At 34.9% G+C, this 26,136-nt stretch overlaps 1 protein-coding gene across 1 annotated transcript; it reads left to right on the top strand.

The window, feature by feature from the left end:
* Window positions 1–49: 49 nt before the first annotated feature.
* Window positions 50–24,773, top strand: LOC135136548 (ninein-like protein). The gene is made up of 5 exons (XM_064065887.1): window positions 50–335; window positions 7,997–9,883; window positions 16,545–16,783; window positions 22,911–24,075; window positions 24,145–24,773. The coding sequence occupies exons 2-5, from the start codon at window positions 8,017–8,019 to the stop codon at window positions 24,381–24,383; spliced, it is 3,510 nt and encodes a 1,169-aa protein (XP_063921957.1). The 5' UTR covers window positions 50–335; window positions 7,997–8,016; the 3' UTR covers window positions 24,384–24,773.
* Window positions 24,774–26,136: the final 1,363 nt, after the last annotated feature.

The raw sequence follows: 26,136 nt of genomic DNA, 5'->3' as shown, positions 1-26,136 counted from the left end.
CCGCAATAAATCGCGATTTCGGCGAGGCAGAAAACCCGTGTGATTCGAGTGCTCCGTAACCGTACTTTTTTCACTTTTCATCCGAATGCAATATTAATGAGAAAATTAAATCCGACTCCAAGCTCGAAAATCGAGTCGGGTTGCATCATCTAGTGAATTTGGCGACGCGCTGTTTTCCCCCAGACCCGACCCACTTTTTGTTGTGATTGTTATTGTGACATTTGTGACGTTCCCGTGGTAGAAATTGCAGCGAAGGTCCCGTTATGTTTACGATGTGGTGTGTTTAGAAGAGCAGTCCTGAATTCCTGAAATCGTCGTCGGAATTGCGATGGCAGGTGAGTTTTGGGGAGGTTTGGGAATCGCGCGAGGGGATGCGAAAATGGTCCGGTTATGGTGTTGGTGGAGGGCTGGCTTGAAATAATTCGGGTGAGGTAACGCTGGTTGTTAACCTAGAGGGCTTTTTATAACCGGGAGTACCACAATCCGGACATTCTTGTGCACTTATTTATAAATTGAGAACGGTAATAATAAACGCGTGTGCAAACAGTAGAGGATAGTTTCACTGCGGGTTTATTATTCATGTGCGAGACAATGAACTACTTTGTGGACGCAGTTAGAGTTGGAGGTCGAAGGAGCCCCTGAGTGCCCAAGTACGTACGGTTTTGGGTGCCCCGAATCCGCCTTTTCGGTGCTGAATTTATTCGCGGCTTTGTAATTGTTTTGCGGTCATGGCTATTAGGCATTCACGTTATTCTAACACAATGCTTCCTTCATTATAAGTTAATTAATTAAAATCTAACAACTTTTTAATTTCACACCACTAATTACTGTTATCTGTTTTGATTTTTATTGTTGTTTTTGCGTTCCAGCTTGCTTCAAACTTTTTTCCGTTTAAGTAGTGCTTGCTATTTACAACTTTCGTTTTAAGACGTGTTTGATGTAGTACATTTGTAATTTATTGCGAAGGAAACTATGTAAACACCTACTTTGTGCATACGTCGTATAACACAGAAGTTTGAACTTGTGAAAGAATTTTACAGCTTCGAGCCATTTGCCTCTCACTCATTTGCATAAACCAAAATTTATTTCGTGGTATTTCTAATACAAACACGATTTTTCCTAGCGTGTGTCGGCCAACTTTTTATTTTCTTCTTTCCAAATAGTAGTGTTACCCAAATTATTTTTAAAAACGCAATAACTGAAGTATTAACGGTAATTCCACGGATTTACCTTTGTTTGTCGAAGTTTTTATCACGTGCAATGTACGATTACGAGAAGTATAGATAAGTATAAAAATAAATGCAAATATTATAACAACGCATTTTTGCTAATCACACAATCCAATTTTGGGTCATATATAGGGTGCCCCATCATGTACAACCAAGATGATGAGCTTTGTTACAACATACGATTTAAAATTGCAATTATAAAATAAAATATTGGTAATTACAATTAATTATTTATTCATAACTACGACCTCACCTTTTCAGTTTTTATTACGACCTCCTATAAATTCAATCAATACCGCAACCAATATTCCATCAACGTTGGCCACTATGATCACAAGAGTGTCTATTGTTTTCTTCTGCTCATTGATATACAAAATATATTCCAGTTATTTTTTTTCGAAATTATTAAAAAAAAAATGGACGTTGGATTGAAAATTCACACATGGCTAAATATAATATTAGTTGAATTAACAATGTGTCAAGAGGAATTAGATTACTCGTAAGAGAACTTACGTCGAATGAGACTAATTCCAAGTCTTACAAAACAATTTCTTTGACGCGAATAATAAATTCTGTGGAATTTTTTTATTACAAAAGTTGCTTTTTTGATGGGTGAATAATTAAATTTGTTGGTTAACTACGTGGAACCTTGGAAGTAGGTGAATTAGGAAAAATTTTAGTCCAACGCTTCGTCAGGTCTCGATTTCGTGTAACTTTAACTTGAAATGCACAATTTAAATTCAAATTCAACCATAACAAAATGCCCCGCCCACCTACCCCGATCTCAATTGTGATGAAGGGAGCTTAATTGCAAAGTCTATATTTCTGTATACAAGAAATTACCAAGAAAAGCCTGTTTGGGGTATTATGGTATTGTTAAAAATGGACTATTTTGCGAAAAAGTAGCGAATTATTATTTCAAAAGTAAAATTTGCATTTAAGTTCCGCCCTCTGGTCTCACAACGAATACAAAATTTATTACAATTGGGATGCGGGTGGGTGGGAGGGTTCATATTTTTCGGCTGCTCTTTCTGAATATATGTAGTTTTTTTTTTCCACGACACGATACTTAAATAATGGTAATTTCTTATAGAGAAATATAAACTTTTCAATTAAGCGCCGCCTCTCGTCTGACGACGAATAAAAAATTAGTCACAATTGAGATGAGGGCGGGTGGGTGGGGCTTATCCTTTGACTTTCTTTTCGTAATGTATCACTCCTCTTTTGACAATAAAATACTTAAAATGGTCAAAATATTATTATCAGAGTTATTTGCATTAAAAAAAAGCAAAAAAATCGTGATTTAAAAAAATCATTAATTTTTTATTTTTTCCAACGTTGGACGTAAGTATTGTATGATTGCATAGAAATTTAAGATTGCGAACATCCTAAATTTTGTTATTTTATTTATTTAGTTATTTTATATTTTATTTTTGTAGGTGATTAATAGAGTTAGAGCAGATATTGGAGTTCACGATCTCGAGACCTCTTGTGACTGGTTTTTGAAGTAGCTTGAAATAATTTCGGTGTCCCCTTGTTTGATTTTTGAAGCACATAGTTTGAAATAATTTCGAGACCCCGTTTGGTCTTGGTTTTGAAGTAGTTTGAAAGAATCTCGGGTTATTTTTGTTTGGTTTTTGAAGTAGTTTGAAAGAATCTGGGGGTCTCCTTGTCTGATTTTTGAAGTACGTAGTTTGAAAGAATCTCGTGGACCCTTTTTGTTTTGTTTTTGAAGTAGCTTAAAAGAATCTCGAGACGGGTGGGTGGGACTTAATTTATGTTTTTTTTTTTTTAAGATGTAAAGTTTTCTTTCAACAACAGGATAGTTAAACATGTTCTTAGTTTCTTGTTGGGAAAAGAAGATTTCGCATATTAAGAAAAAATGGACAAAATATAAGCCCCGCCCACCCACCCGTTCTCAATTTTAATGAACATTTTATTCATCGTGAGCTGAAGGGCGGAGTTTAGTTGCAAATCCTCATTTGTTTACAAGAAATTCACATATGAAATTCATCACAATTGAAGTTGGGGTGGGCGGGTGGGGCTTAATTTTTGTTTGTTTTTTAATAAGTAAAGTCTTCTTTCAACAACAGGATAGTTAAAGATGTTTTTAGTTTCTTGTTGGGAAAAGAAAACTTCGCATATTAAGAAAAAATGGATAAAACATAAGCCCCGCCCACCCACCCTTTCTCAATTGTGATGAACATTTTATTCATCGTGAGCTGAAGGGCGGAGTTTAGTTGCAAATCCTCATTTGTGTTCAAGAAATTCCCATATGAAATTCACCACAATTGAAGTTGGGGCGGGTGGGTGGGGCTTAATTTTTGTTTTGTTTTTTAATAAGTAAAGTCTTCGTTCAACAACAGGATAGTTAAACTTGTTTTTAGTTTCTTGTTCTGAAAAAAGACTTCATTATTTTAAGAAAAAATGGACAAAATATAAGCCCCGCCCACCCACCACTTCTCAATTGTGATGAATATTTTATTCATCGTTAGTGGAAGGGCGGAGTTTAATTGCAAATCCTCATTTTTCTCCAAGAAATTCCCATATGAAATTCATCACAATTGAAGTTGGGGCGGGTGGGCGGGGCTTAATTTTTGTTTTGTTTTTTAATAAGTAAAGTCTTCTTTCAATAACAGGATAGTTAAACATGTTTTTAGTTTCTTGTTGGGAAAAGAAGACTTCGTATATTAAGGAAAAACTGGACAAAATATAAGCCCCGCCCACCCACCCCTTCTCAAGTGTGATGAATATTTTATTCATCGTGAGCTGAAGGGCGGAGTTTAGTTGCAAATCCTCCTTTCTCTACAATAAATTACCAATTGAAATTTATCACAATTGAAGTTGGGGCGGGTGGGTGGGGCTTACTTTTTATTTTGTTTTTTAATAAGTAAAGTCTTCTTTCAACAACAGGATAGTTAAACCTGTTTTTAGTTTCTTGTTCTGAAAAAAAGACTTCATTATTAAGAAAAAATGGACAAAATATAAGCCCCGCCCGCCCACCCACCCCTTCTCAAGTGTGATTAATATTTTATTCATCGTGAGTTCAAGGGCGGAGTTTAGTTGCAAATCCTTATTTCTTTACAAGAAATTCCCATATGAAATTCATCACAATTGAAGTTGGGGCGGGTGGGTGGGGCTTAATTTTTGTTTTGTTTTTTAATAAGTAAAGTTTTCTTTCAACAACAGGATAGTTAAACATATTTTTAGTTTCTTGTTCTGAAAAAAAGACTTCATTATTAAGAAAAAATGGACAAAATGTATGCCCCGCCCACCCACCCCTTCTCAATTGTGGTGAATATTTTATTCATCGTGAGTTCAAGGGCGGAGTTTAGTTGCAAATCCTTATTTCTCTACAAGAAATTACCATATGAAATTCATCATAATTGAAGTTGGGGCGGGTGGGTGGTGCTTAATTTTTGTTGTTTTTTTTTAATATGTAAAGTTTTCTTTTGACAACAGGATAGTTAAACATGTTTTTAGTTTCTTGTTCTGAAAAGAAGACTTCGTATGTTAAGAAAAAATGACCTGGTTTCTTGAAGTAGTTTGAATGAATCTTGGAGACCCCAGGTGTTGGCATGGTTTTTAAACTAAATTGAAAGAATCTCAAGGACCACTTTTGTTTTGTTTTTGAAGTAGCTTAAAAGAATCTTGGGGACTCGGTTGGCCTAGTTTTTGAAGTATTTTGAAAGAATCTCAGAGATCCCTTTTGATATGGTTTTGAAATGGTTTTAAAGAATCTCGGGATCCCTTTTTTGGTTTTGAAATAGTTTTAAAGAATCTCGGGGACCCCTTTTGTTTTGTCTCTGAAGAGGTTTTAAATTATGTCGGGGACCCTGCTGATCTGGTTTTTGAAGTAGTTTGAAGGAATCTCAAGGACCCCTTTTGTTTTGGTTTTGAAGTGGTTTTAAAGAATCTCGGGCAGCCTTTCTGATTTGTTTTTAAAGTAGTTTGAAAGAATCTCAAGGATCCCTTTTGTTTTGTCTTTGAAGAGGTTTGAAAGAATCTCGGGGACCCCTTTTTGTTCTGTTTTTGAAGTGGTTTTAAATTATCTCAAGGACCCCTTTTATTTTGATTTTGGAATAGTTTGAAAGAATCTCAGGGATCCTTTTTTTTGGTTTTGAAATGGTTTTAAAGAATCTCGGGGCACGCTTTTGTTTCATTTTTTAAGAAGTTTGAAAGAATCTCGGAGACCCCTTGTTGTTCTGTCTTTGAAGTGGTTTTAAATTATCTCAAGGACCCCTTTTATTTTGATTTTGGAATAATTTGAAAGAATCTCTGGGATCCTTTTTTTTGGTTTTGAAATGGTTTTAAACAATCTCGGGGACCCCTTTTATTTTGATTTTGGAATAGTTTGAAAGAATCTCTGGGATCCTTTTTTTTGGTTTTGAAATGGTTTTAAAGAATTTCTGGGATCCCTTTTTTTGATTTTGAAATGGTTTTAAAGAATCTCGGGGACCCCTTTTTGTTCTGTCTTTGAAGTGGTTTTAAATTATCTCAAGGACCCCTTTTATTTTCATTTTGGAATAATTTGAAAGAATCTCTGGGATCCTTTTTTTGGTTTTGAAATGGTTTTAAAGAATCTCAGGGACCCCTTTTGTTTTGTCTTTGAAGTAGTTTTAAATTATCTCAAGGACCCCTTTTATTTTGATTTTGAAATAGTTTGAAAGAATCTCTGGGATCCTTTTTTTTGGTTTTGAAATGGTTTTAAAGAATTTCTGGGATCCCTTTTTTTGATTTTGAAATGGTTTTAAAGAATCTCGGGGACCCCTTTTTGTTCTGTGTTTGAAGTGGTTTTAAATTATCTCAAGGACCCCTTTTATTTTGATTTTGGAATAATTTGAAAGAATCTCTGGGATCCTTTTTTTGGTTTTGAAATGGTTTTAAAGAATCTCAGGGACCCCTTTTGTTTTGTCTTTGAAGTGGTTTTAAATTATCTCAAGGACCCCTTTTATTTTGATTTTGGAATAGTTTGAAAGAATCTCAGGGATCCTTTTTTTGGTTTTGAAATGGTTTTAAAGAATCTCTGGGATCCCTTTTTTTGATTTTGAAATGGTTTTAAAGAATCTCGGGGATCTTTTTTTGGTTTTGGTTTTAAAGAATCTCGGGGACCTCTTTTTGTTCTGTTTTTGAAGTGGTTTTAAATTATCTCAAGGATCCCTTTTGTTTTGATTTTGAAATAGTTTGAAAGAATCTCAAGGACCCCTTTTATTTTGATTTTGGAATAGTTTGAAAGAATCTCCGGCATCCCTTTTTTTGATTTTGAAATGGTTTTAAAGAATCTCGGGGATCTCTTTTTTTGGTTTTGAAATGGTTTTAAAGAATCTCGGGGACCCCTTTTGTTTTGTTTTTGAAGAGGTTTTAAAGAATCTCGGTCACCCTTTCTGATTTGTTTTTGATGTAGTTAGAAAGAATCTCAGGGATCCCCTGATGGTCTGGTTTTTGAAGTATGTAGTTTGACAGAATCTCAAGGACCCCTTTTGTTTTGATTTTGAAATAGTTTGAAAGAATCTCGGTGATCCCTTTTTTTGGTTTTGAAATGGTTTTAAAGAACCTCGGGGATCCGTTTTTTTGGTTTTGAAATAGTTTTAAAGAATCTCGGGGACCCCTTTTGTTTTGACTTTGAAGAGGTTTTAAAGAATCTCGGGAACCCTTTCTGATTTGTTTTTGATGTATTTGGAAAGAATCTCAGGGACCCCCTGTTGGTCTGGTTTTTGAAGTAATTTGAAAGAATCTCAAGGGCCTCTTTTGTTTTGATTTTGAAATAGTTTGAAAGAATCTCGGGGATTCCTTTTTTTGGTTTTGAAATGGTTTTAAAGAATCTCGGGAATCCCTTTTTTTGGTTTTGAAATGGTTTTAAAGAATCTCGGGGACCGCTTTTGTTTGATTTTTGACGAAGTTTAAAAGAATCTCGTGGTCCCCTGTCTTTTGTTTTTGAAGAAGTTTGAAAGAATCTCGGGGACCCCTTTTTGTTCTGTTTTTGAAGTGGTTTTAAAGAATCTCAAGGACCCCTTTTCTTTTGGTTTTGAAACAGTTTGAAAGAATCTCGGGGACCCCTTTTTTTGGTTTTGAAATGGATTTAAAGAATCTCGGGGACCCCTTTTTTTGTCTTTGAAGAGGTTTTAAAGAATCTCGAGGACCCCTTTTTGGAATGGTTTTAAAAAATGTCGGGGACCTTAAGTAGCTTAAAAGAATGTCGGGGACTCTCGGTTGGTCTGGTTTTTGAAGTAGTTTGAAAGAATCTCAAATACCCCGTTTAAATTGGTTTTGAAATTGCTTTAAAGAATCTCAAGACCCCTTTTGTTTTAGTTTTGAAGTGGTTTTAAACAATCTCGTGCCTGATTTTTGAAGTAATTTTCCAAAATTTTTCAGTCGTTTTATTAATATTGATGTTAAACGAAATAATTTAAATAACAACAAAAGGTCTTTTTGATTCTTGTGGAATATTGGCTGCGGTTTCGCATGATTATATAGGAGGTCATAAAAAAATGAAAACCCTATAGTTATAGTAATGAAGCAGAAATAATAAAAATTTGTAATTATACAATTTTTCTTTGCTATTTTTTCCGCTCTTGTAAGCAAACTAACATCTAATTTTAGATTTTAATAGAATTTAGCACACCATGATTGACGTCTGGTTTAATTCCAATCCATCAACTGCCTGGAATGCGTATAAGTGCAGTTATTTAACGCTTCCGCGGTCTAAAAATACCGCAAAAAAATCGAAGTAACAAAAATAACCTAATCCCGTGTTTTATTTTCCCCAGGGTAATCAAGCCTCCACACCATGGACACCCTAACCCTGGACCCCTACGAACAACAACTCCTCACCGTCTTCGACAGCTGCGACCACGAAAACGTCGGCAGCCTCGACCACGACGGTCTAACCCAGCTCTGCCAAGCCCTCCACCTCGAAGAACAATGCACCGACCTCATCCAGTCCCTCTTGAACGACCCCAAACATTCCAGAGCCACTTTCACCGAATTCAAGGAAGCCCTTTTGACCCTCCTCGGCAACATGCAACTCAACAAAACCAAACACTCCGACGAGTCGTCAAAGAAGGCAGAGAACGGCTCCCCCGACAGAGAAGTCTCCCCGAAATTTATCTACGGCTCGAAAAAGTACGGCCGAAGATCCCGGCCCCGAAGCGACGAAATCTCGAATATGGTAGACGAACAAAACGACTTGAACTACCTGAATAAATCCAGCAACGTGTCGGTCCAGCGCTCGAATTCGCAAACCGAAGTCTCGAACTCGAAGAAGCGAAAAACGAACTACAAGCTGAAGAGGTGCACGTCGCTTCCCGGGAACCAAAGGATCGAGAATAATTTTGTTACGAGCAGTTTGAATAATGAGGCGGAGGTGGTGTACACGGAGGAGATGTTGAGGGAGGCTTGGAAGAAATTGGGGGTTGGGAAAGATGGGTATTTGAACCAGACGGAGTTGGTTTTGGTGTGTGATGCTATAGGGTTGCAGAATTTAGCGAAAGGGGTGATCAGACATCTGTCGAATAAGTTGAGTGTGGATTATGACCGCAAAATTAGCTTCCAGGAGTTGTTGGAAGCGCTACAAGTTGATGAAACGTGGTCAGAGGTGTTGAATTCACCGCCTGTTAGTAACGATCTTACTTTGACTATGTCGAACGAGATTTTCCCGGATTCGAGAACATTCCAGTATGTTGCGTTAGGGCCTGATGGTAACGGGGTTATTAATGCCGAAACGTTGATTGAAATGTGGGAGCAAGTGGGGATTAGTTCACCCAAAGAACTAGTTCATGAGTTGGGATTCAACGATCGCGATATTAACATCGTCGATTTGGCAACAGTGTTAGAAAAAGAGATTAAAGGCATCCACGATTCGAGTCGTTCGGAAATCCAAAACCCCCACATAGCTTTGTTAAACGCTAATTTAACCCTCTACCAGTCAGAAATCAAGTGTTTGAAGAACATCCTCGAACAAATGCACGCAGAAAGAGAGAAATTAAAATGCGACGTTGTCGAAGCTAACAATCGAGCGAAACTTCTAGCCCAAGAAGTCGACGACAACCACCTCAAAATGGAGCGCAACACCCAAAACCAAGTCAAACTAATGGAACAAAGACACTCCGACATCCTCAAAGAGATCACTCAGCAGTACGCCAACGACAAAGAACACCTGTCGGCCCTTAATCAAACCCTCGAAGACAAAATCTGCTCCCTGGAACAAGAAGTCAACAAGCTAAAAAACGACCTAATCGTCGCCCAAAAGTACTCCAACAGTATCGAGAAAGAAAACCACACTCTATCCACGCAAATCTCGGAGCTACAACAAGTTAAATCGCTCCTTACGGATCAGATTAACACGTTGGAGTGCGAGAAGCAGAAGTACGTGGAGATGGAGCAAGAGCAGATAGAGCCTTTGTTGTCGAAGTTGTCGAGTTTGCAGCTCGAGAACGCACAGCTGAGGGACCGCAATGACGAAATGGTAGCGGAAATCGAAAGCTTGAGTTGTCAGGTGTCTGGTTTGAGAGCGAAAGTTTCTAGTACTCCTACGTACAACACCCTTGATCAGAGTATGGACGAAAACATTTCTGTTATTTGCGAAGGAGTCGGTTTGGGAGCGAAACGTAGGAGTGATTATTCGCCGACCAAGGACGGGGTCCTGTTTGGCATAGGTAAGAGATTTTTGTGTCAGTTGGTGCTAGTTGTGGTTTTAACTGGAGTGAGTATTTGTTGTAATTGCTACATTTTTTTTTGTCGAATAATTTATTGCATTAAAATATTCATATAAAGATTCGAAATTCCAGACTAGACTTCAATTCAGGTCAGGTATATGAAATTTTGTTGGACGAGTCTCGCGGTGAATGTTAAATTTTCTGAAAATAGCGTCGGGCGTCGCTTGCCTCTATTAAATTGCTTTTATTGTTATTACCAATCATAAAAAAATGTGCGTCTCGTGCGTATTGTGGGTTGCCGGGGAGTCGTATCGGATTAATTGAATATGTCAAGATGTGTACTTTCGCCGATCTTAACCTTTGTATCGATAAATCAGGATCCAGATTCCTCTGGAGTTATTTCGAGGTAATGATAATCACAAAAATTCGCTTCGTTTTTTTACGGTTTTAATGTTGTCGGTAATTGGTGATTTTATTTTATTGCTTGTGGAATATGTGTGAGTTGAAAGGCAAGTTTGTTTTGCAAAAACGACACACTACTCAAAAGTGGCACACAAATAATAAATTAGAGTTGGCTGGGATTTTAAAATTTTAATTGGCAGGTTTGTTGTTTTTATGTTAAAGTTGCTAATTGGGACTTTTCGATTTTTCGGTTTCTCGAGATCTGAATTTTTCGACTTCTCCGATTTTTCAATTTCCCTCAATTTTTCTATTCGACTTCGCGTTTTCGATTTCTAAATTTTTCAAACCCTTCAGTTTCTCGATTTTTCGATTTCCCTATTTCTGAAGTTTCCAAGTTTTTTTGATTTTCTCAATTTTTCAACTTTTGAGTTTTCTCAATTTCTCGACTTTGATTTCTAGATTTTCTATTTTTCGACTTATCAATTTCTGAATTTTTCAAACTCTTTCCCGATTTTTCGATATCTTGGTTTTTAAATTTTCGTTTTGTCTATTTTTCAACTTTTGAGTTTTTGGATTTCTCAATTTCTGGACTTCGATTTCTAGATTTTCGACTTTTCGACTTCTTAATTTTTGGACTTTTGAATATCTGAATTTGATTTGTCGACTTTTCAATTTCTCAATATTTCCTATTTTTCGACTTCAATTGCTGAATTTTTCACCCTTTAATTTTTCGATTTTTCAATTTTTCGACTTTTGAGTTTTTCGATTTCTCAGTTTCTCGATTTTTCAATTTTTGAGTTTTTCGCTTTCTCAATTTCTCGACTTTGTTTACTAGATTTTCGATTTTTCGACTTTTCAATTTTTTCGGTTTCTCGAGATCTGAATTTTTCGACTTCTCCGATTTTTCAATTTCTGCATTTCTCGATTTCTCAATTTTTCTATTCAATTTCGAGTTTTCGATTTCTAAATTTTTCAAACCCTTCAATTTCTCGATTTTTCGATTTCCCTATTTCTGAAGTTTTCAAGTTTTTTTTATTTTCTCAATTTCTCGACTTTGATTTCTAGATTTTCGATTTTTCGATTTCTCAATTTTTCAAACTCTTTAATTTCTCGATTTTCCGATATCTTGGTTTTTAAATTTTCGTTTTCTCCATTTTTCAACTTTTGAGTTTTTGGATTTCTCAATTTCTGGACTTCGATTTCTAGATTTTCGATTTTTCGACGATTCGGTTTTGAAATTTTCAAACTCTTCAATTTTTCGATTTCTCAATTTCTCGATTTTCAATTTTTCGATTTCCCGATTTCTGAAGTTTTAGGTTTTTTTGATTTTCTCAGTTTTTCGATATCTTGATTTTTCGATTTTAAATTTTTTTGATTTTTCAATTATTCGATTTCTCGGTTTTTCGACTTTTCAATTTTTCAATTTCTCCATTTTTCGATTTCTCGACTTTTCGATTTCTCATTTTTTCGAACTCTTCAATTTCTCGTTTTTTCGACGTTTCGATTTTTCAATGATTTGATTTTTGATTTTCTCAATTTTTCGATATCTTGTTTCTTTGACTTTTCAATTTGTCGATTTTTCAATTTTCGAATATCGATTTCTCGGCTTTTCAATTTTTCGATTTTCCAATTTTTCGACTTTTGAGTTTTTCGATTTTTCAATTTCTCCATTTTTCGATTTCTGAAGTTTTCGAGTTTTTTTTTATTTATTTCCTCAATTTTTCAAAATCTTGATTTTTCGATTTTTCGACATTTGAGTTTTCGATTTCTCAATTTCTCGATTTTTCAACTTTTAAGTTTTTCGATTTCTGAAATTTTCAAACTCTTCAATTTTTCGATTTTTCAGTTTTTTGACATTACAATTTTTCTTTTTGAATGTTTCGATTTCTCAATTTCTCGATTTTCAATTTTTCGATTCCACGATTTCTGAAATTTTAAAATTTTTTGATTTTCTCAATTTTTCGATATTTTGAACTTTTCGATGTTTAAATTTTTTGATTTTTCGATTTCTCGGTTTTTCGATTTTTCGATTTCTCGACTTTTAGATTTCTCAATTTCTCGAACTCTTCAATTCCTCGATGTTGCAATTTTTTTGATTTTTGAATGTTTTGATTTTTCGATTTTCAATTTTTCAATTTCCCGATTTCTAAAGTTTTCGACGTTTCGGTTTTTCAGTGATTTCATTTTTGATTTTCTCAATTTTTCGATTTCTAGATTTTCGATTTTTCGACTTCGATTTTTCAATTTCTCCATTTTTCGATTTCTGAATTTTTCATTCTTCAATTTCCCGATTTCTGAAGTTTTCGGGTTTTTTTGATTTTCTCAATTTTTCGATATTTTGATTTTTCGAATTTTCGATATGTCGGTTTTTCAGATTTTTGGTTTTTGAATTTTTAGATTTCTCAATTTCTTGACTTCGATTTCTAGATTTTCGATTTTTCGGTTTCTCGACATCTGAATTTTTCGATTATTCAGTTTTTGAAGTTTTGGATATTTCCATTTTTCGATTTCTCGGTTTTTCGACTTTTCTGATTTTTCAATTTCTCCATTTCACGAATTCTCAATTTTCCTTTTTTTTTATTTTTGAATTTTTCGATTTCTCAGTAATCCCTATTTTTCGACTACGATTACTAGATTTTCGACTTTTCCAATTTTTAAATTTCTCCATTTCTCGATTTCTCAATTTTCCTATTTTTCGACTTCGATTTTTCAATTTTTTAAACCCTTCAATTTCTCGATTTTTTGATTGCCCTATTTCTGAAGTTTTCAAGTTTTTTTGATTTTCTCAATTTTTCGATTTGTCGGTTTTTCAATTTCTCCATTTTTCGATTTTTTAATTTTCCTATTTTTCAACTTCGATTTTTCGATTTCTGCATTTTTCAAACTCTGTAATGTCTCGATTTTCCAATACCTTGGTTTTTCGATTTTTCGACTTCGATTTTTCAATTTCTGCGTTTTTGGATTTCTGAATTTTTCCAATTTCTCGATTTCTGAAGTTTTCGAGTTTTTTTTATTCTTCAGTTTTTCGATATTTTAATTTTTCGATTTCTCAATTTCTCGACTTTGATTTATAGATTTTTGACTTTTCGATTTTTTAATTTTTGGTCTTTTAATTATCTGCATTTTTTTGATTTCTCGATTTTCCGATTTCTCAATATTTCCTATTTTTCAATTTCTGAAATTTTCAAACTCTTTAATTTCTCGATATTTCGATTTCCCGATTTCTGAAGTTTTCGAGTTTTTTTATTTCCTTAATATTTTGATATCTTGATTTTTCGATTTGTCGATTTTTCAATTTTTCAACTTTTGAGTTTTTCGAGTTCTCAATTTCTGGTCTTCGAAAATCTAGAATTTTTCGATATCTTGTTTGACTTTTCAATTTGTAATTTTTCAATTTTTCGATTTCTAGATTTTCGATTTTTCGACTTCGATTTTTCAATTTCTCAATTTTTGGATTTCTCAATTTTTCCAATTTCTCGATTTCTGGAGTTTTCGAGTTTTTTTTATTCTTCAATTTTTCGATTTTTTAATTTTTCGACTTTTAAAGATCTGCATTTTTTTGATTTCCCTATTTTTCAATTTCTCAACTTTTCCTATTTTTCAATTTATGAAATTTTCATACTCTTTAATTCACGATATTTCGATTTCCCGATTTCTGAAGCTTTCGAGTTTTTTTTATTTCCTCAATTTTTTGATATCTTGGTTTTTCGAATTTTCGATTTGTCGATTTTTCAACTTTTGAGTTTTTCGATTTCTGAAAATTTCAAACTTCAATTTTTCGATATCTTGTTTTTTCGGTTTTTCTTTAATTCACGATATTTCGATTTCCCGATTTCTGAAGTTTTCGAGTTTTTTTTATTTCCTCAATTTTTTGATATCTTGGTTTTTCGAATTTTCGATTTGTCGATTTTTCAACTTTTGAGTTTTTCGAATTTTGAAAATTTCAAACTTCAATTTTTCGATTTCTCAATTTTTCGATATCTTGTTTTTTCGGTTTTTCGAGATGTGAATTTTTCGACTTATCGATTTTTCAGATTTTGGAGTTTTGAATATCTCGATTTTTCAACTTTTGAGTTTTTCGATTTCTAGATTTTCGATATTTCGCGAGATTTTTCCCGAGGTCTGAATTTTTAGACTTTTCGATTTCTCAATATTTCCTATTTTTCGACTTCGATTTTCAATTTTTGAATTTTTCAAACTCTTCAGTTTCTCGATATTTTTATATTTCTCAAATTTTCGATATCTTGATATCTTTTTTCAATTTTTCAACTTTTCGATTTCTGAATTTTTCGAGTTTTTTTTATTTCCTCAATATTTTGATATCTTTGTTTTTCGAATTTTTCGATGTGTCGATTTTTCAGTGTTTCGAATTTTCAGATTTTCGATTTATCAATTTCTCGACTTTTCGATATTTCAGTTTTTGGAGTTTGGAATATCTCTATTTTTCAATTTTTCAACTTTTGAATGTTTCGATTTTTTCAATTTCTCGATTTTTTGATTTCCCGTTTTCTGAAGTTTTCGACGTTTCGATTTTTCAATGATTTGATTTTTGATTGTCTCAATTTTTCGATTATCGATTTCTCGGCTTTTCAATTTTTTGATTCTTCAATTTTTCGACTTTTGAGCTTTTCGTTTTCTCAATATCTCGATTTTCCAACTTTTGAGTTTTTCTATTTCTCGATTCGTCTTTTAGACTTTTCGATTTCTCGATTTTTGGACTTTGTTTTCTCGATTTCTCGATTTCTGATTTTTTCAATTTTTTATTTTGCAGATTTTTGGATTTCCCGATTTTTTAAATTATTCAATGTTTCGATTTTTCTATTTTGGGTTTTTCGATTATTTTTTTTTAATTCTCGACAGTTTTTCAATTTCTCGATCTTTCTATGTCTCAACTTTTCGATTTTCCAATTTTTTAATTTTTTGATTGTTCATTTATCCGATTTTACAATTTTTTATTTTTTCAGAAATCCGATCCGATTTCACACGTTCTGCATTTTTCAAAGTTTCAATTCTTAAAAACAAAAAAATTTGGCGTTTTACCATCCCGATAATCAATATACCATGAAACTTTCAGAGAATTCGGTTTGGTAGTTTCGGAGATTGTCTCACAAATCACTAACAGAAGAGGAACAAAAACGAAAAAATGTTAAAAAACCTTCATCAGATGGATCAGATTTTGGCGCGAAAATTTAAATTCGGTCAAGATCGACCATATTCGAAGTGAGGTGACCCTGGTCGAAGTGAAACGATCGTGGCCGAGCATGCGCGCGAATTCAAATTTTCCCGCCAAAAAATGAACCATAACCCCCATTATATAACTTTCACAGTTTCTTAAAATTTTGAAATTATTCTGGGTTTAAATAAAACTCTTTATTGTTCGTTTTCTCTATTTTCGTAGCTTTTTCAGGATTTAGATACAATTTCGTATTAGTGATTTTTCTATATTTTTATTCGTAGTAGAAGATGGAATGTCGTAGGGGCCCAATACTTCCAAGAACATCCACATACAGATTCCAATATATAAAAAATGACATGTTTTAGGTGGACACTTCCTCCAGGAAGCAAAATTTAAAATTTCGATTCATCCTTGATGTCACAGTAATTATCACTACATCACTAACTTTCCTTGACGTAATCTAGCTATAAATAAATTCTGGTCGTATTTTCCTCATATCAGTTACCAGATCATGAATGAAACTGTTCTCCAACTCAATTTTTTTTTCATTCTGGTATTTCTAAAAGTAAATTCCGACCTGACTTAACAAAAATAGGTTTCTAGGGTGTCGTCAAGGGTTTAAAAAATAAAGCGAACTTTACACTCGACAACAGGATGTAAACCCCCTTTATAAGGATTTTTTTTTGTTGAATTTTTGTTTATTTATCAGGATTATCTGATGCCCCACTTCCAAACAAAACCCTATAAATCTTGATTGCAATATCCAGTTTCGAATTAGCCGCAAACCTATTTAAATTTTTCGATAAAGTAATAAAAAAAAAATAACCACTCATAAACCACGTTTATTAGTTGTTGCAACACAGCAAATACTTATCTACGACGATAACTTACACAAAGATGCGTTTACGTTGGAAGTCAGGTGCTCGTCAGTTCGCAAAGCGCGCTTTAGCGTTCGTGACGATCCTCATCGCCTGCCGTTTAGTTAGCATGTTGTCACAACTATTTCGGTGCATATTCGATTTATTAACCAAATACAATTAGCACAAGCGAGACCTTCACACTAAGCAGTCGTCTTGGTTCCAGCGGACGGAAGTCCTCGCCTGGGGAAAGTGCGCAAATTCCACAAGGACCGGCCCGACCACCTGGAGGTGGTGCCGTTCGTGTCGAACGAGAGCGGCTTCGAGGCCGAGATCGATGCTTTCGACACGTCGCTGTCCTCCACGAACGACCAGGAAGAAGTCACCAGGTTGCAGGCCAAAGTCGCCTTTCTCGAACAGGTTTTGGCTCAGCACTCGATACCGGTTCCGAGCGACAACGCGCCGGTAAGTCGAACACTAGCAGTGCTTTGAAAGTGCTGCTTGATTGCGATAAGGTTCAGATTTTATTTTTGTTAATGGTTGTTTTTGTGGAATGGTCGCACTATGAGCTTTATTTATTTTCATGTTCTATGGAGAAGCTTGGGAATTTTTTATCAGTTTTGTGATTTTTAAGTGGTGATTGTTTCTAGTGTTGGTTGCTGGCTCTGGTGCTATCATTTCGAAGCTTCTCCATAACGGTGCAGTCTATTTATTTTTGTATGATTTTAAAAAATAAATGCGCTTTTTAGCTTTTGTTTGTTTTATTTATTTATGGAGAAGCTTCCTTTTGTGTTGTGTGAGTGGAATGGAGTGTGGTACTGAGGTTCCGTTGTTTTTGTGATCCTGCAATGTTTTTCAATCGTTGCGAAATTGGTTTTGCGTCACCTCACCAGATGATTAAAAAACGGAGTCATTCATTATTAGATTACTATCGTATTACTAAACGTGTGGCTAACCGCTGATATTTTTCGCCGAAAAACCACTGAATTTTTGCTGTTTAAAACAAATAAAGCCAATTTTGGATTTTTGATGAAATTAATAATCTTTTCTAGGAATAAAGTCAGATGAAATTCTTGTGAAGGAGTTTGAAGTGGGTTCGCATCACATTTGGGCGGGAAAATTTGAATGAATTGCGCATGTGTGGCAAGTTCGAGTCGATTGACCGAAGTGAGCCGAGCATGCGCGGCAATTCAAATTTTCCCGCCAAAATGTGCAGAACGTGTTTTCACAACAATCAGTCCAGTAGTTTTGCAGAGAAGAAACGAGAGACATACTTTTCCTATTCTAAGATCTATAAAAAGTCGGTCAAGTTAAAGAGTGTATTTCTGGAACAATATCAAGTATTTCACCAAGTTGTCAAAAAGTTGACCAAAAAATCTTTAAAACTAATAAATAAATCAAAAACATAACTTGGAAATACCGAGTCTCGTAAGTGTTTAATTTTTTTTGTCCAGTTGACAACATATTTAAAATTTTGTGATGGCATACCTGACTGAAAATGAAATTTAAGGCACCAGGGTCCTGTCAAAGTTGACAATTGTGAAGTGACATATTAACATGGCTGCGAATAATTCAGAACTACCAACCCAAAAAATTTGCTTTAAGCATTAAGAGTCACCCGGTGTTTCAAAACATCATTAAGACGTTGAGTTTCGCCAGAATTGAACACATATTTTTTTTACTTATTTTATTTCACTTGGTAATTTTTCGTAGAAAAATTCGTATTTTACAATTAAGCTCCGTCCTTCGGCTTACGACGAATAAAAAAAAAATCATCAGAATTGAGACAGGGTGGGTAGGCGGGGCTTATATTTTGTCTTTTTTTTTTAGTTTACACAGCTAGCTTTTCACAATTTTCCATTTTAAACATGTTTTAAATTTCATGTTATGAAAAGAAGTGTAGACATGTTAAAACAAAAAGGCAAAATGTAAGCCCGCCCACCCACCCTGTCTCAATTGTGATGATTTTTTTTATTCGCCGTGAACCAAGAAGGCGGAGCTTAACTGCAAAGTTGTTATTTCTTTACAAGAAATTAAAAACATGTTTTTCAGTATCGGGTTGTTCAAAGAATATTACTATATTAATAAAAAGGAACGAAAATATAAACCCCGCCCACCCACCCCATCTCGATTGTGATGATTTTTTTTATTCTTACAAACTTAAAACACGTCTAAAATTGTAAATTTTTCTAAGGAATGAAAACTTCATTACTATTTAGGGGGGCAAGTATGGGTGGGGTTTAATCTTTGGCTTTAATTTTTTCTTAATATCCATAGCATTTTTTGAATAACCCGATACTTAAAATCATGTTTTTAATTTCTCGTAGAGAAATAAGGATTTTGCAGTTAAGCTCCGCCCTCTTGGCTCACGACGAATAAGAAAAATCATTACAATTGCGATAGGGCGGGTGGGCGGGGTTTATATTTTCCCCTTTCTCTTAAGATACATTGTTGTTTTTTCAGAACAAGGAACTTAAAACATGCTTAAAATGGTAAATTCTTGTAGACAAATATGGATCTTGCCATTAAGCTCCGCCCCTCGATCTAACAACGAATGAAAAACTCATCACAATTGAGAATTGAAATCAATAATTTGGTTTAATCATTATTTATTAGTCAGCAGGTATTTCAGAACATCAATTGAGATAGGGCGGGTGGGCGGGGCTTATATTTTGTCTTTTTTTTTTTTCTTAATATACACAGTCACCTTTTCATAATTTTCCATTTTGAACATGTTTTAAATTTCATGTTATGAAAAGAAGTGTAGACATATTAAACCAAAAGGGCAAAATGTAAGCCCGCCCACCCACCCTGTCTCAATTGTGATGAATTTTTTTATTTGCCGTGAGCAAAGAAGGTGGAGCTTAACTGCAAAATTGTTATTTCTTTACAGGAAATTAAAAACATGTTTTTCAGTATCGTATTGTTCAAAGAATACTACTATACTAAGAAAAAAGAACGAAAATAGAAACCCCGCCCACCCACCCCATCCCGATTCTGATGATTTTTTTTATTCATAGAAATTTAAAACACGTTTCAAATGGTAATTTTTTGTAAGGAATGAAAATTTCATGCCTATTTAGATCGGGGCCGGTATAGGTGGGGTTTAATCTTTGACTTTAATTTTTTCTTAATATACATAGCATTTTTTGAATAACACGCTACTCAAAATCATGTCTTTAATTTCTCGTAGAGAAATAACAATTTTGCAGTTTAGCTCCGCCCTCTTGGCTCACGACGAATAAAAAAAATCATCACAGTGTAGACATGTTAAAACAAAAAGGCAAAATGTAAGCCCGCCCACCCACCCTGTCTCAATTGTGATGATATTTTTTATTCGCCGTGAACCAAGAAGGCGGGGCTTAACTGCAAAATTGTTATTTCTTTACAAGAAATTAAAAACATGTTTTTCAGTATCGGGTTGTTCAAAGAATACTACTATATTAAGAAAAAAGTACGAAAATATAAACCCCGCCCACCCACCCCATCTCGATTGTGATGATTTTTTTTATTCTTAGAAACTTAAAACCGGTTTAAAATTGTAAATTCTTCTAAGGAATGAAAACTTCATTACTATTTAGGGGGGCAGGTATGGGTGGGGTTTAATCTTTGGCTTTAATTTTTTCTTAATATGCATTGCATTTTTTGAATAACACGATACTTAAAATCATGTTTTTAATTTCTCGTAGAGAAATAAGGATTTTGCAGTTAAGCTCCGCCCTCTTGGCTCACGACGAATAAGAAAAATCATTACAATTGCGATAGGGCGGGTGGGCGGGGTTTATATTTTCCCCTTTCTCTTAAGATACATTGTTTTTTCAGAACAAGGAACTTAAAACATGTTTAAAATGGTAAATTCTTGTAGACAAATATGGATCTTGCCATTAAGTTCCGCCCCTCGATCTGACAACGAATGAAAATTTCATCACAATTGAGAATTGATATCAAAAATTTGGTTTAATCATTAATAATCAGCCGGTGTTTCAGAACATCATTGGGACATTAAGTTTCGCCAGAATTGAAGATATTTTTTTTATTTCCCGTGGTAATTTATTGTAGAAAAATAAGTATTTTATAATTAAGCTCCGTCTCTCAGCTTACGACGAATACAAAAAAGTATCAGAATTGAGATAGGGCGGGTGGGCGGGGCTTATATTTTGTGCTTTTTTTTTGTTAATATACATAGCCACCTTTTCACAACAAGAAACTTAAAACATGGTTAAAATGGTACATTTTTGCAAGGAAATATGAATTTTGCAATCCTGGGGCGGAGCATAATTGCAAAATTGATATTTCCTTATACAAATTTTCCATTTTAAACATGTTTTAAGTTTCATCTTGTGAAAAGTCTACAGATATTAAAATAAAAAGACAAAATGTAAGCCCGCCCACCCGCCCCATCTCGTTTGTGTTGATTATTTTCTATTCGCCGTGAACCAAGGGGGCGGAGCTTAACTGCAAAATAGTTATATCTTTACATGAAATTAAAAACATGTTGTTGAGTATCGGGTTGTTAAAAAAATACTGTGTACATTAAGAAAAAAGGCAAAATATTGACCCCGCCCACCCACCCGATCTGAATTGTGATGATTTTTTTATTCTGAGACACTTAAAAACACGTTTAAAGTAGTAATTTTTTGTAAGAAATAAAAACTTCATTTCCGTTTAGATTTTGAGCTTAATCTTTGGCTTTAATTTTTTTTAATATACATATTTTTTTTTTAATAACACGATACTCAAAAACATTCTTACATGGTAATTTCTTGGAGAGAGAAAATAACGATTTTGCAATTAAATTCCACCCCTTTGACTCACGACGAATAAAAAAAATCGTCACAATTGAGGGAGGGTGGGTGGGCGGGGCTTATATTTTCCTTTCTTTCTTAATATACATAGCCGTCTTTTCACAATAAGAAACTTAAAACATGTTTAAAATGGTAAATTCTTGTAGACAAATTTGGATCTTGCTATTAAGCTCCACCCCTCGATCTGACAACGAATGAAAATTTTATCACAATTGAGAATTGAGATCAAAAATTTGGTTTAATAATTAATAGTCAGCCGGTATTTCAGAACATCATTGGGGCACTGAGTTTTGCCAGAATTGAAGACATTTTTTTTTATGGTAATTTCTCGTAGAAAAATAAGTATTTTAGAATTAAGCTCCGTCCCTTGGCTTACGACGAATACAAAAAAAATCATTAAGATTGAGAAAGGGTGGGCGGGCGGGGCTTATATTTTGTCTTTTTTTTTCTTAATATCCAAACCACCTTTTCACAACAAGAAACTTAAAATGGTACATTTTTGCAAAGAAATATAAATTTTGCAATCATTGGCCGGAGTCTAATTGCAAAATCGATATTTGTTGATACAAATTTTCCATTTTAAATGTTTTAAGTTTGATGGTGTGAAAAGAAGTCTACATCATATTAAAAGACAAAAAGGCAAAATGTAAACCCGCCCACCCACCCTGTCTCAATTGTGATGACTTTTTTATTCACCGTGAACCAAGGAGGCGGAGCTTAACTGCAAAATAGTTATTTCTTTACAAGAAATTAAAAACATGTTTTTCGGTATCGGATTGTTCAAAGAATGCTGTCTATATAAAAAATAACGAAAATATTAACCCCGCCCACCCACCCCACCTCAATTATGATGATTTTTTTATTCTTAGAAACTTAAAACACGTTTCAAAAGGTAAATTTGTTTAAGGAATGAAAATTTCATGACTATTTGGATCGGGTTAGGTATGGGTGGGGCTTAATGTTTGACTAATTTTTTCTTAATATAAATATGACTTTTTGAATAACACGATACTGAAAATCATGTTTTTAATTTCTCGTAGAGAAGTAAGCTCCGCCCCCTTAGCTCACGACGAATAAAAGCAATCATCACAATTGAGACAGGGCGGGTGGGCGGGGCTTATATTTTCCCTTTTTTCTTAATATACATTGTCGTCTTTTCACAACAAGAAACTTAAAACATGTTTCCTTACAAGAAATGAAAAACATATTCTTGAGTATCGGGTTGGTTCAAGAATACTATGTATATTAAGAAAAACATCGAAAATATAGACCCCGCCCACCCACCCCATCGCAATTGTAATTATTTTTTTCTATTGTTATGTATTTGTTATTTGTGATTTATTTGTCAGGTTGGCAACATATCTAAAATTTTATAGTCGCATACTTAACTGTCGAAATGAAATTTAAGGCACCAGGGCTCCTGTCAAAGTTGACAACAGCTGCCAATAATTCAGAACTACCTACGTAAAAATTTGCTTCAGTCACTCGATAACTGTTCTATTCTTCTAGTGAAATCCTCACTCTAATGAAAGTAAAATTTTAAGATCCCCAAAATGTCTAAAATGTCAATGTAAGGTGTCAAAACGGCAAAAAACGTAAACCCAAAAACATCAGTCAGTTGCGTCAAAATGTAGTCTCTTGGTGGAAAAGTTTGAGATTTAATTTTTGAAAGGTAAACTAAACCCTAAATATTTTGCCACTAAGTCCAGGAAACCCCTGCATGGATATTTTTAAGTCGCGTCCTTTGTCCCACTTCTCTGACCAAGCGTGTTTTACTCTGTCGTTAGGAAAACGCCCCACTTGAAACACTAAACGATCTGAAAACCAGGGTACAAGAACTGGAAAAACTCTTCACCAACTTATCCGAAGTCAGTAAAATGATAAACAAAAATGGCCTAACTTGTGATAACTTAAAGAGCGTAGGCGACAAACTCCACTTGCTTTTAACCGGCCTTAACCAAGACAAAATGTACACCGACACTTGCACCGAAACCGACCCCGCTCCATCGTTCGAAGAAGCCATCAAGCAATACGAAGAAGAAAACAAAACCCTCCAGTCCAAGTGCTCGGAGCTCGAGAACTGCGTCGAACTCCTCCGCAACGAGTACGAGAAGTGCGAAGACTACTGGCAGTGCAAGCTCGAAGAAGAGCGCCAGATCTTCGAGCAAGAACAGAGCCAAAGCAGCGAGAAACTCGCCGACTTGATCAACAAAATGGCGGAGTACGAGGAGCAGTTCGCCAATCAAGACACAGTGGACAATCGGCTTCCACCAATCGAGGAAACGTATAACCTAGAGAAGCAGTTCACGGACTTGGAGCAAGAATTCGAAGATTATAAGATCCAGAGCGAGAACGAATTGTTCAAACGCGACGAAGAAATCTCCATTTTGAAGCAAAAATTGACAGAACTGGCTGTCAAAAGCGACGGGAGCGAAGTCGGGGTGCAAGTGAACGAGTTGGACGAGAACACGCGGATCAGCAACAAGATGAGCAACCTGTCGCTGTGTATGGTAGAGTCGACGAATTTGTTCTCGGCGGATGCTATGCCGGTGGCGTGGTCACCGGAGTCGTCGAAGAAGTCGGAGGAGTGTGACCCGAACTTCGTGTGGAACAAGGAGGCGAAGAGCGACGGGAACTCCACGGGGACGTCGTTGTCGTGGCAGAACGGGCAACCGTCGACGTCGAACTCGTCGACTTTGGAGAAAAACGCGACTCCGTGTAGACCGAAGAGGACGAGAAAGCACGAAAGGAATAATTGTTTGTACAGGAAGAATAGCCAGGAGGTGAAGAAGGGCGAAGATGGGTTTGTGCGGAGGGAGGAGCAGATGGTTACGTTACCTGTAAGTACGATACATGGGTTGAATGGGCGGCTGCACCATTTGGAACAGAGGTGTAGGCAGCTGCAGATGGTGCTCAAACAGCAGCACTTCTACACTGAGCAGACCCTACAGCGTAAGTGTGCACTGTGTGTGTGGTCGGTTTTGATTGGTTTGATTTGGGTTTGTTTGTTTTGTTTTATAGAGTGCAGGCAGCACCACAGAGGGGAAAAGGCGGAGCTGCAATGTATCGTAAGAGGTCACCAAGAGAAGTTAGATCAGCAAGTCAGGATTTGTAATGATCAGTTGGAGAGGTTGGCGCGGGCCGATATGCTGGTGAAGGACCTCTACGTGGAAAATTCGTATTTAATTGCTAAAGTACAAAGACTCGAACAACAGTGTCATATTTTGGCGCAGTGTAACTCAAATAGTAGTTCGGTGTAGTCGTGGCCTATTACACGAGTAAATGCCTATTAAAGAATTTAATTCTTTTACTAAAGTGGTATAGTTGACTCTATTTTCGAAAGACTAAAAATTACACTTAAATCTATCTATGTGAGATTTTGTATATTATTGTATAAGTTAAGTCGTTACAAAGTGAGGTTATGAACATAGTTGAACCTGAGTAGGCGACACTTGTAATAAGTCAAGAACTACGAGCATGTTATGGGTTGTTTATTTTTTTTTTTACAATGTACTTTTGTTACATATCACTTATTTTAATTTATCCAAAGAATTTTTTAAAATAATCAGTATCTAGTTTATTGCTGTTAATCATACTGGTTAATACTAATTTTTAAAAGTGTCATATTATCAATAAAGACCTGAAAAATACCCACCCCCCATTTAAAAAAACAACCACACTTAACGAAAATATATTTGTTCTAACCTATCAATATACAAAACCATTACAAAAGATGTGTAAATACTAAAAATATACCGAATGATTTCTTACTGTAAAAACATCCAACAGTCACGATAAAATATAAATGCATAAAATCCGAAAAAACAAACTATGATCATCCTATTATATACACTATCTTTTGAACAATATGCTCAATACCCCTACAAGTACATCCCGTTGACTAAATAGTCTGCATCGTGGGCGTAGCTCTTACCCCCCTTTCTCATTCGTCGCCTTACTCTCAGACGACAACCAATCAAAAGCGCCATTATACAAGTATGTCAACGAATAAAAACTTCATTACTATTTAAATCGGGGCAGGTATGAGTGGGGCTTCATCTTTGCCTTTAATTTTTTCTTAATATACATAGCATTCTTTGAATAATACGATACTCAAAAACATGTCTTACATGGTAATTTCTTGTAGAGAAATAATAACGATTTTGCAATTAAATTCCGCTCCTTTGGCTCTAGACGTTAAAAAAAATCATCACAATTGAGATAGGGTGGGTGGGCGGGGCTTATATTTTCCTTTTTTCTTAGTATATACATAGTCGTTTTTCACAACAAGAAACTTAAATCGTGTTTAAAATCATAAATTCTTGTAAATATGTATCCTGCAATTAAGCTCCGCCCCTCGATCTGACAACGAATAAAAAATTCATCACAATTCAGAATTGAGATCAAAAATTTGGTTTAATCGTTAATAGTCAGCCAGTATTTCAGAACATCATTGAAACATTGAGTTTCGCCAGAATTGACTACATTTTTTTATTACTTTTACTTATATTTTGTTTTTCTTTTTCTTAATAGCCACCTTTTCACAAAAAAAAAAAACTTAAAACATCAATCATGGGGCAAAATCGATATTTCCTTATACAAATTTTTCATTTTAAACATGTTTTAAGTTTCATGTTGTCAAAAGTATTCAGAGTAAAAAGACAAAAAGACAAAATGTAAGCCCACCCACCCACCCTGTCTCAATTGTGATGACTTTTTTATTCGCCGTGAACCAAATGGGCAAACTGCAAAATACTTATTTTTTTACAAGAAACTAAAAACATGTTTTTGAGTATCGGGTTGTGCAAAGAATACAATGTATGTTAAAAAAAAAGCGAAAATATAGAACCCGCCCACCCACCCAATCGCAATTGTAATTATTTTTTTTTTATTGTTATGTATTTGTTATTTGTGATTTATTTGTCAGGTTGGCAACATATCTAAAATTTTAAAGTCGCATACCTGACTGTCGGAATGAAATTTAAGGCACCAGGGCTCCTGTCAAAGTTGACA

Source organism: Zophobas morio, unplaced genomic scaffold, assembly GCF_036711695.1.
Source record: "Zophobas morio isolate AGI-343-1 ecotype UQ-CSIRO unplaced genomic scaffold, CSIRO_AGI_Zmor_V1 ptg000026l, whole genome shotgun sequence".
Lineage (NCBI taxonomy): Eukaryota > Metazoa > Arthropoda > Insecta > Coleoptera > Tenebrionidae > Zophobas > Zophobas morio.
This window is presented reverse-complemented; position numbering and strand designations above follow the sequence as displayed.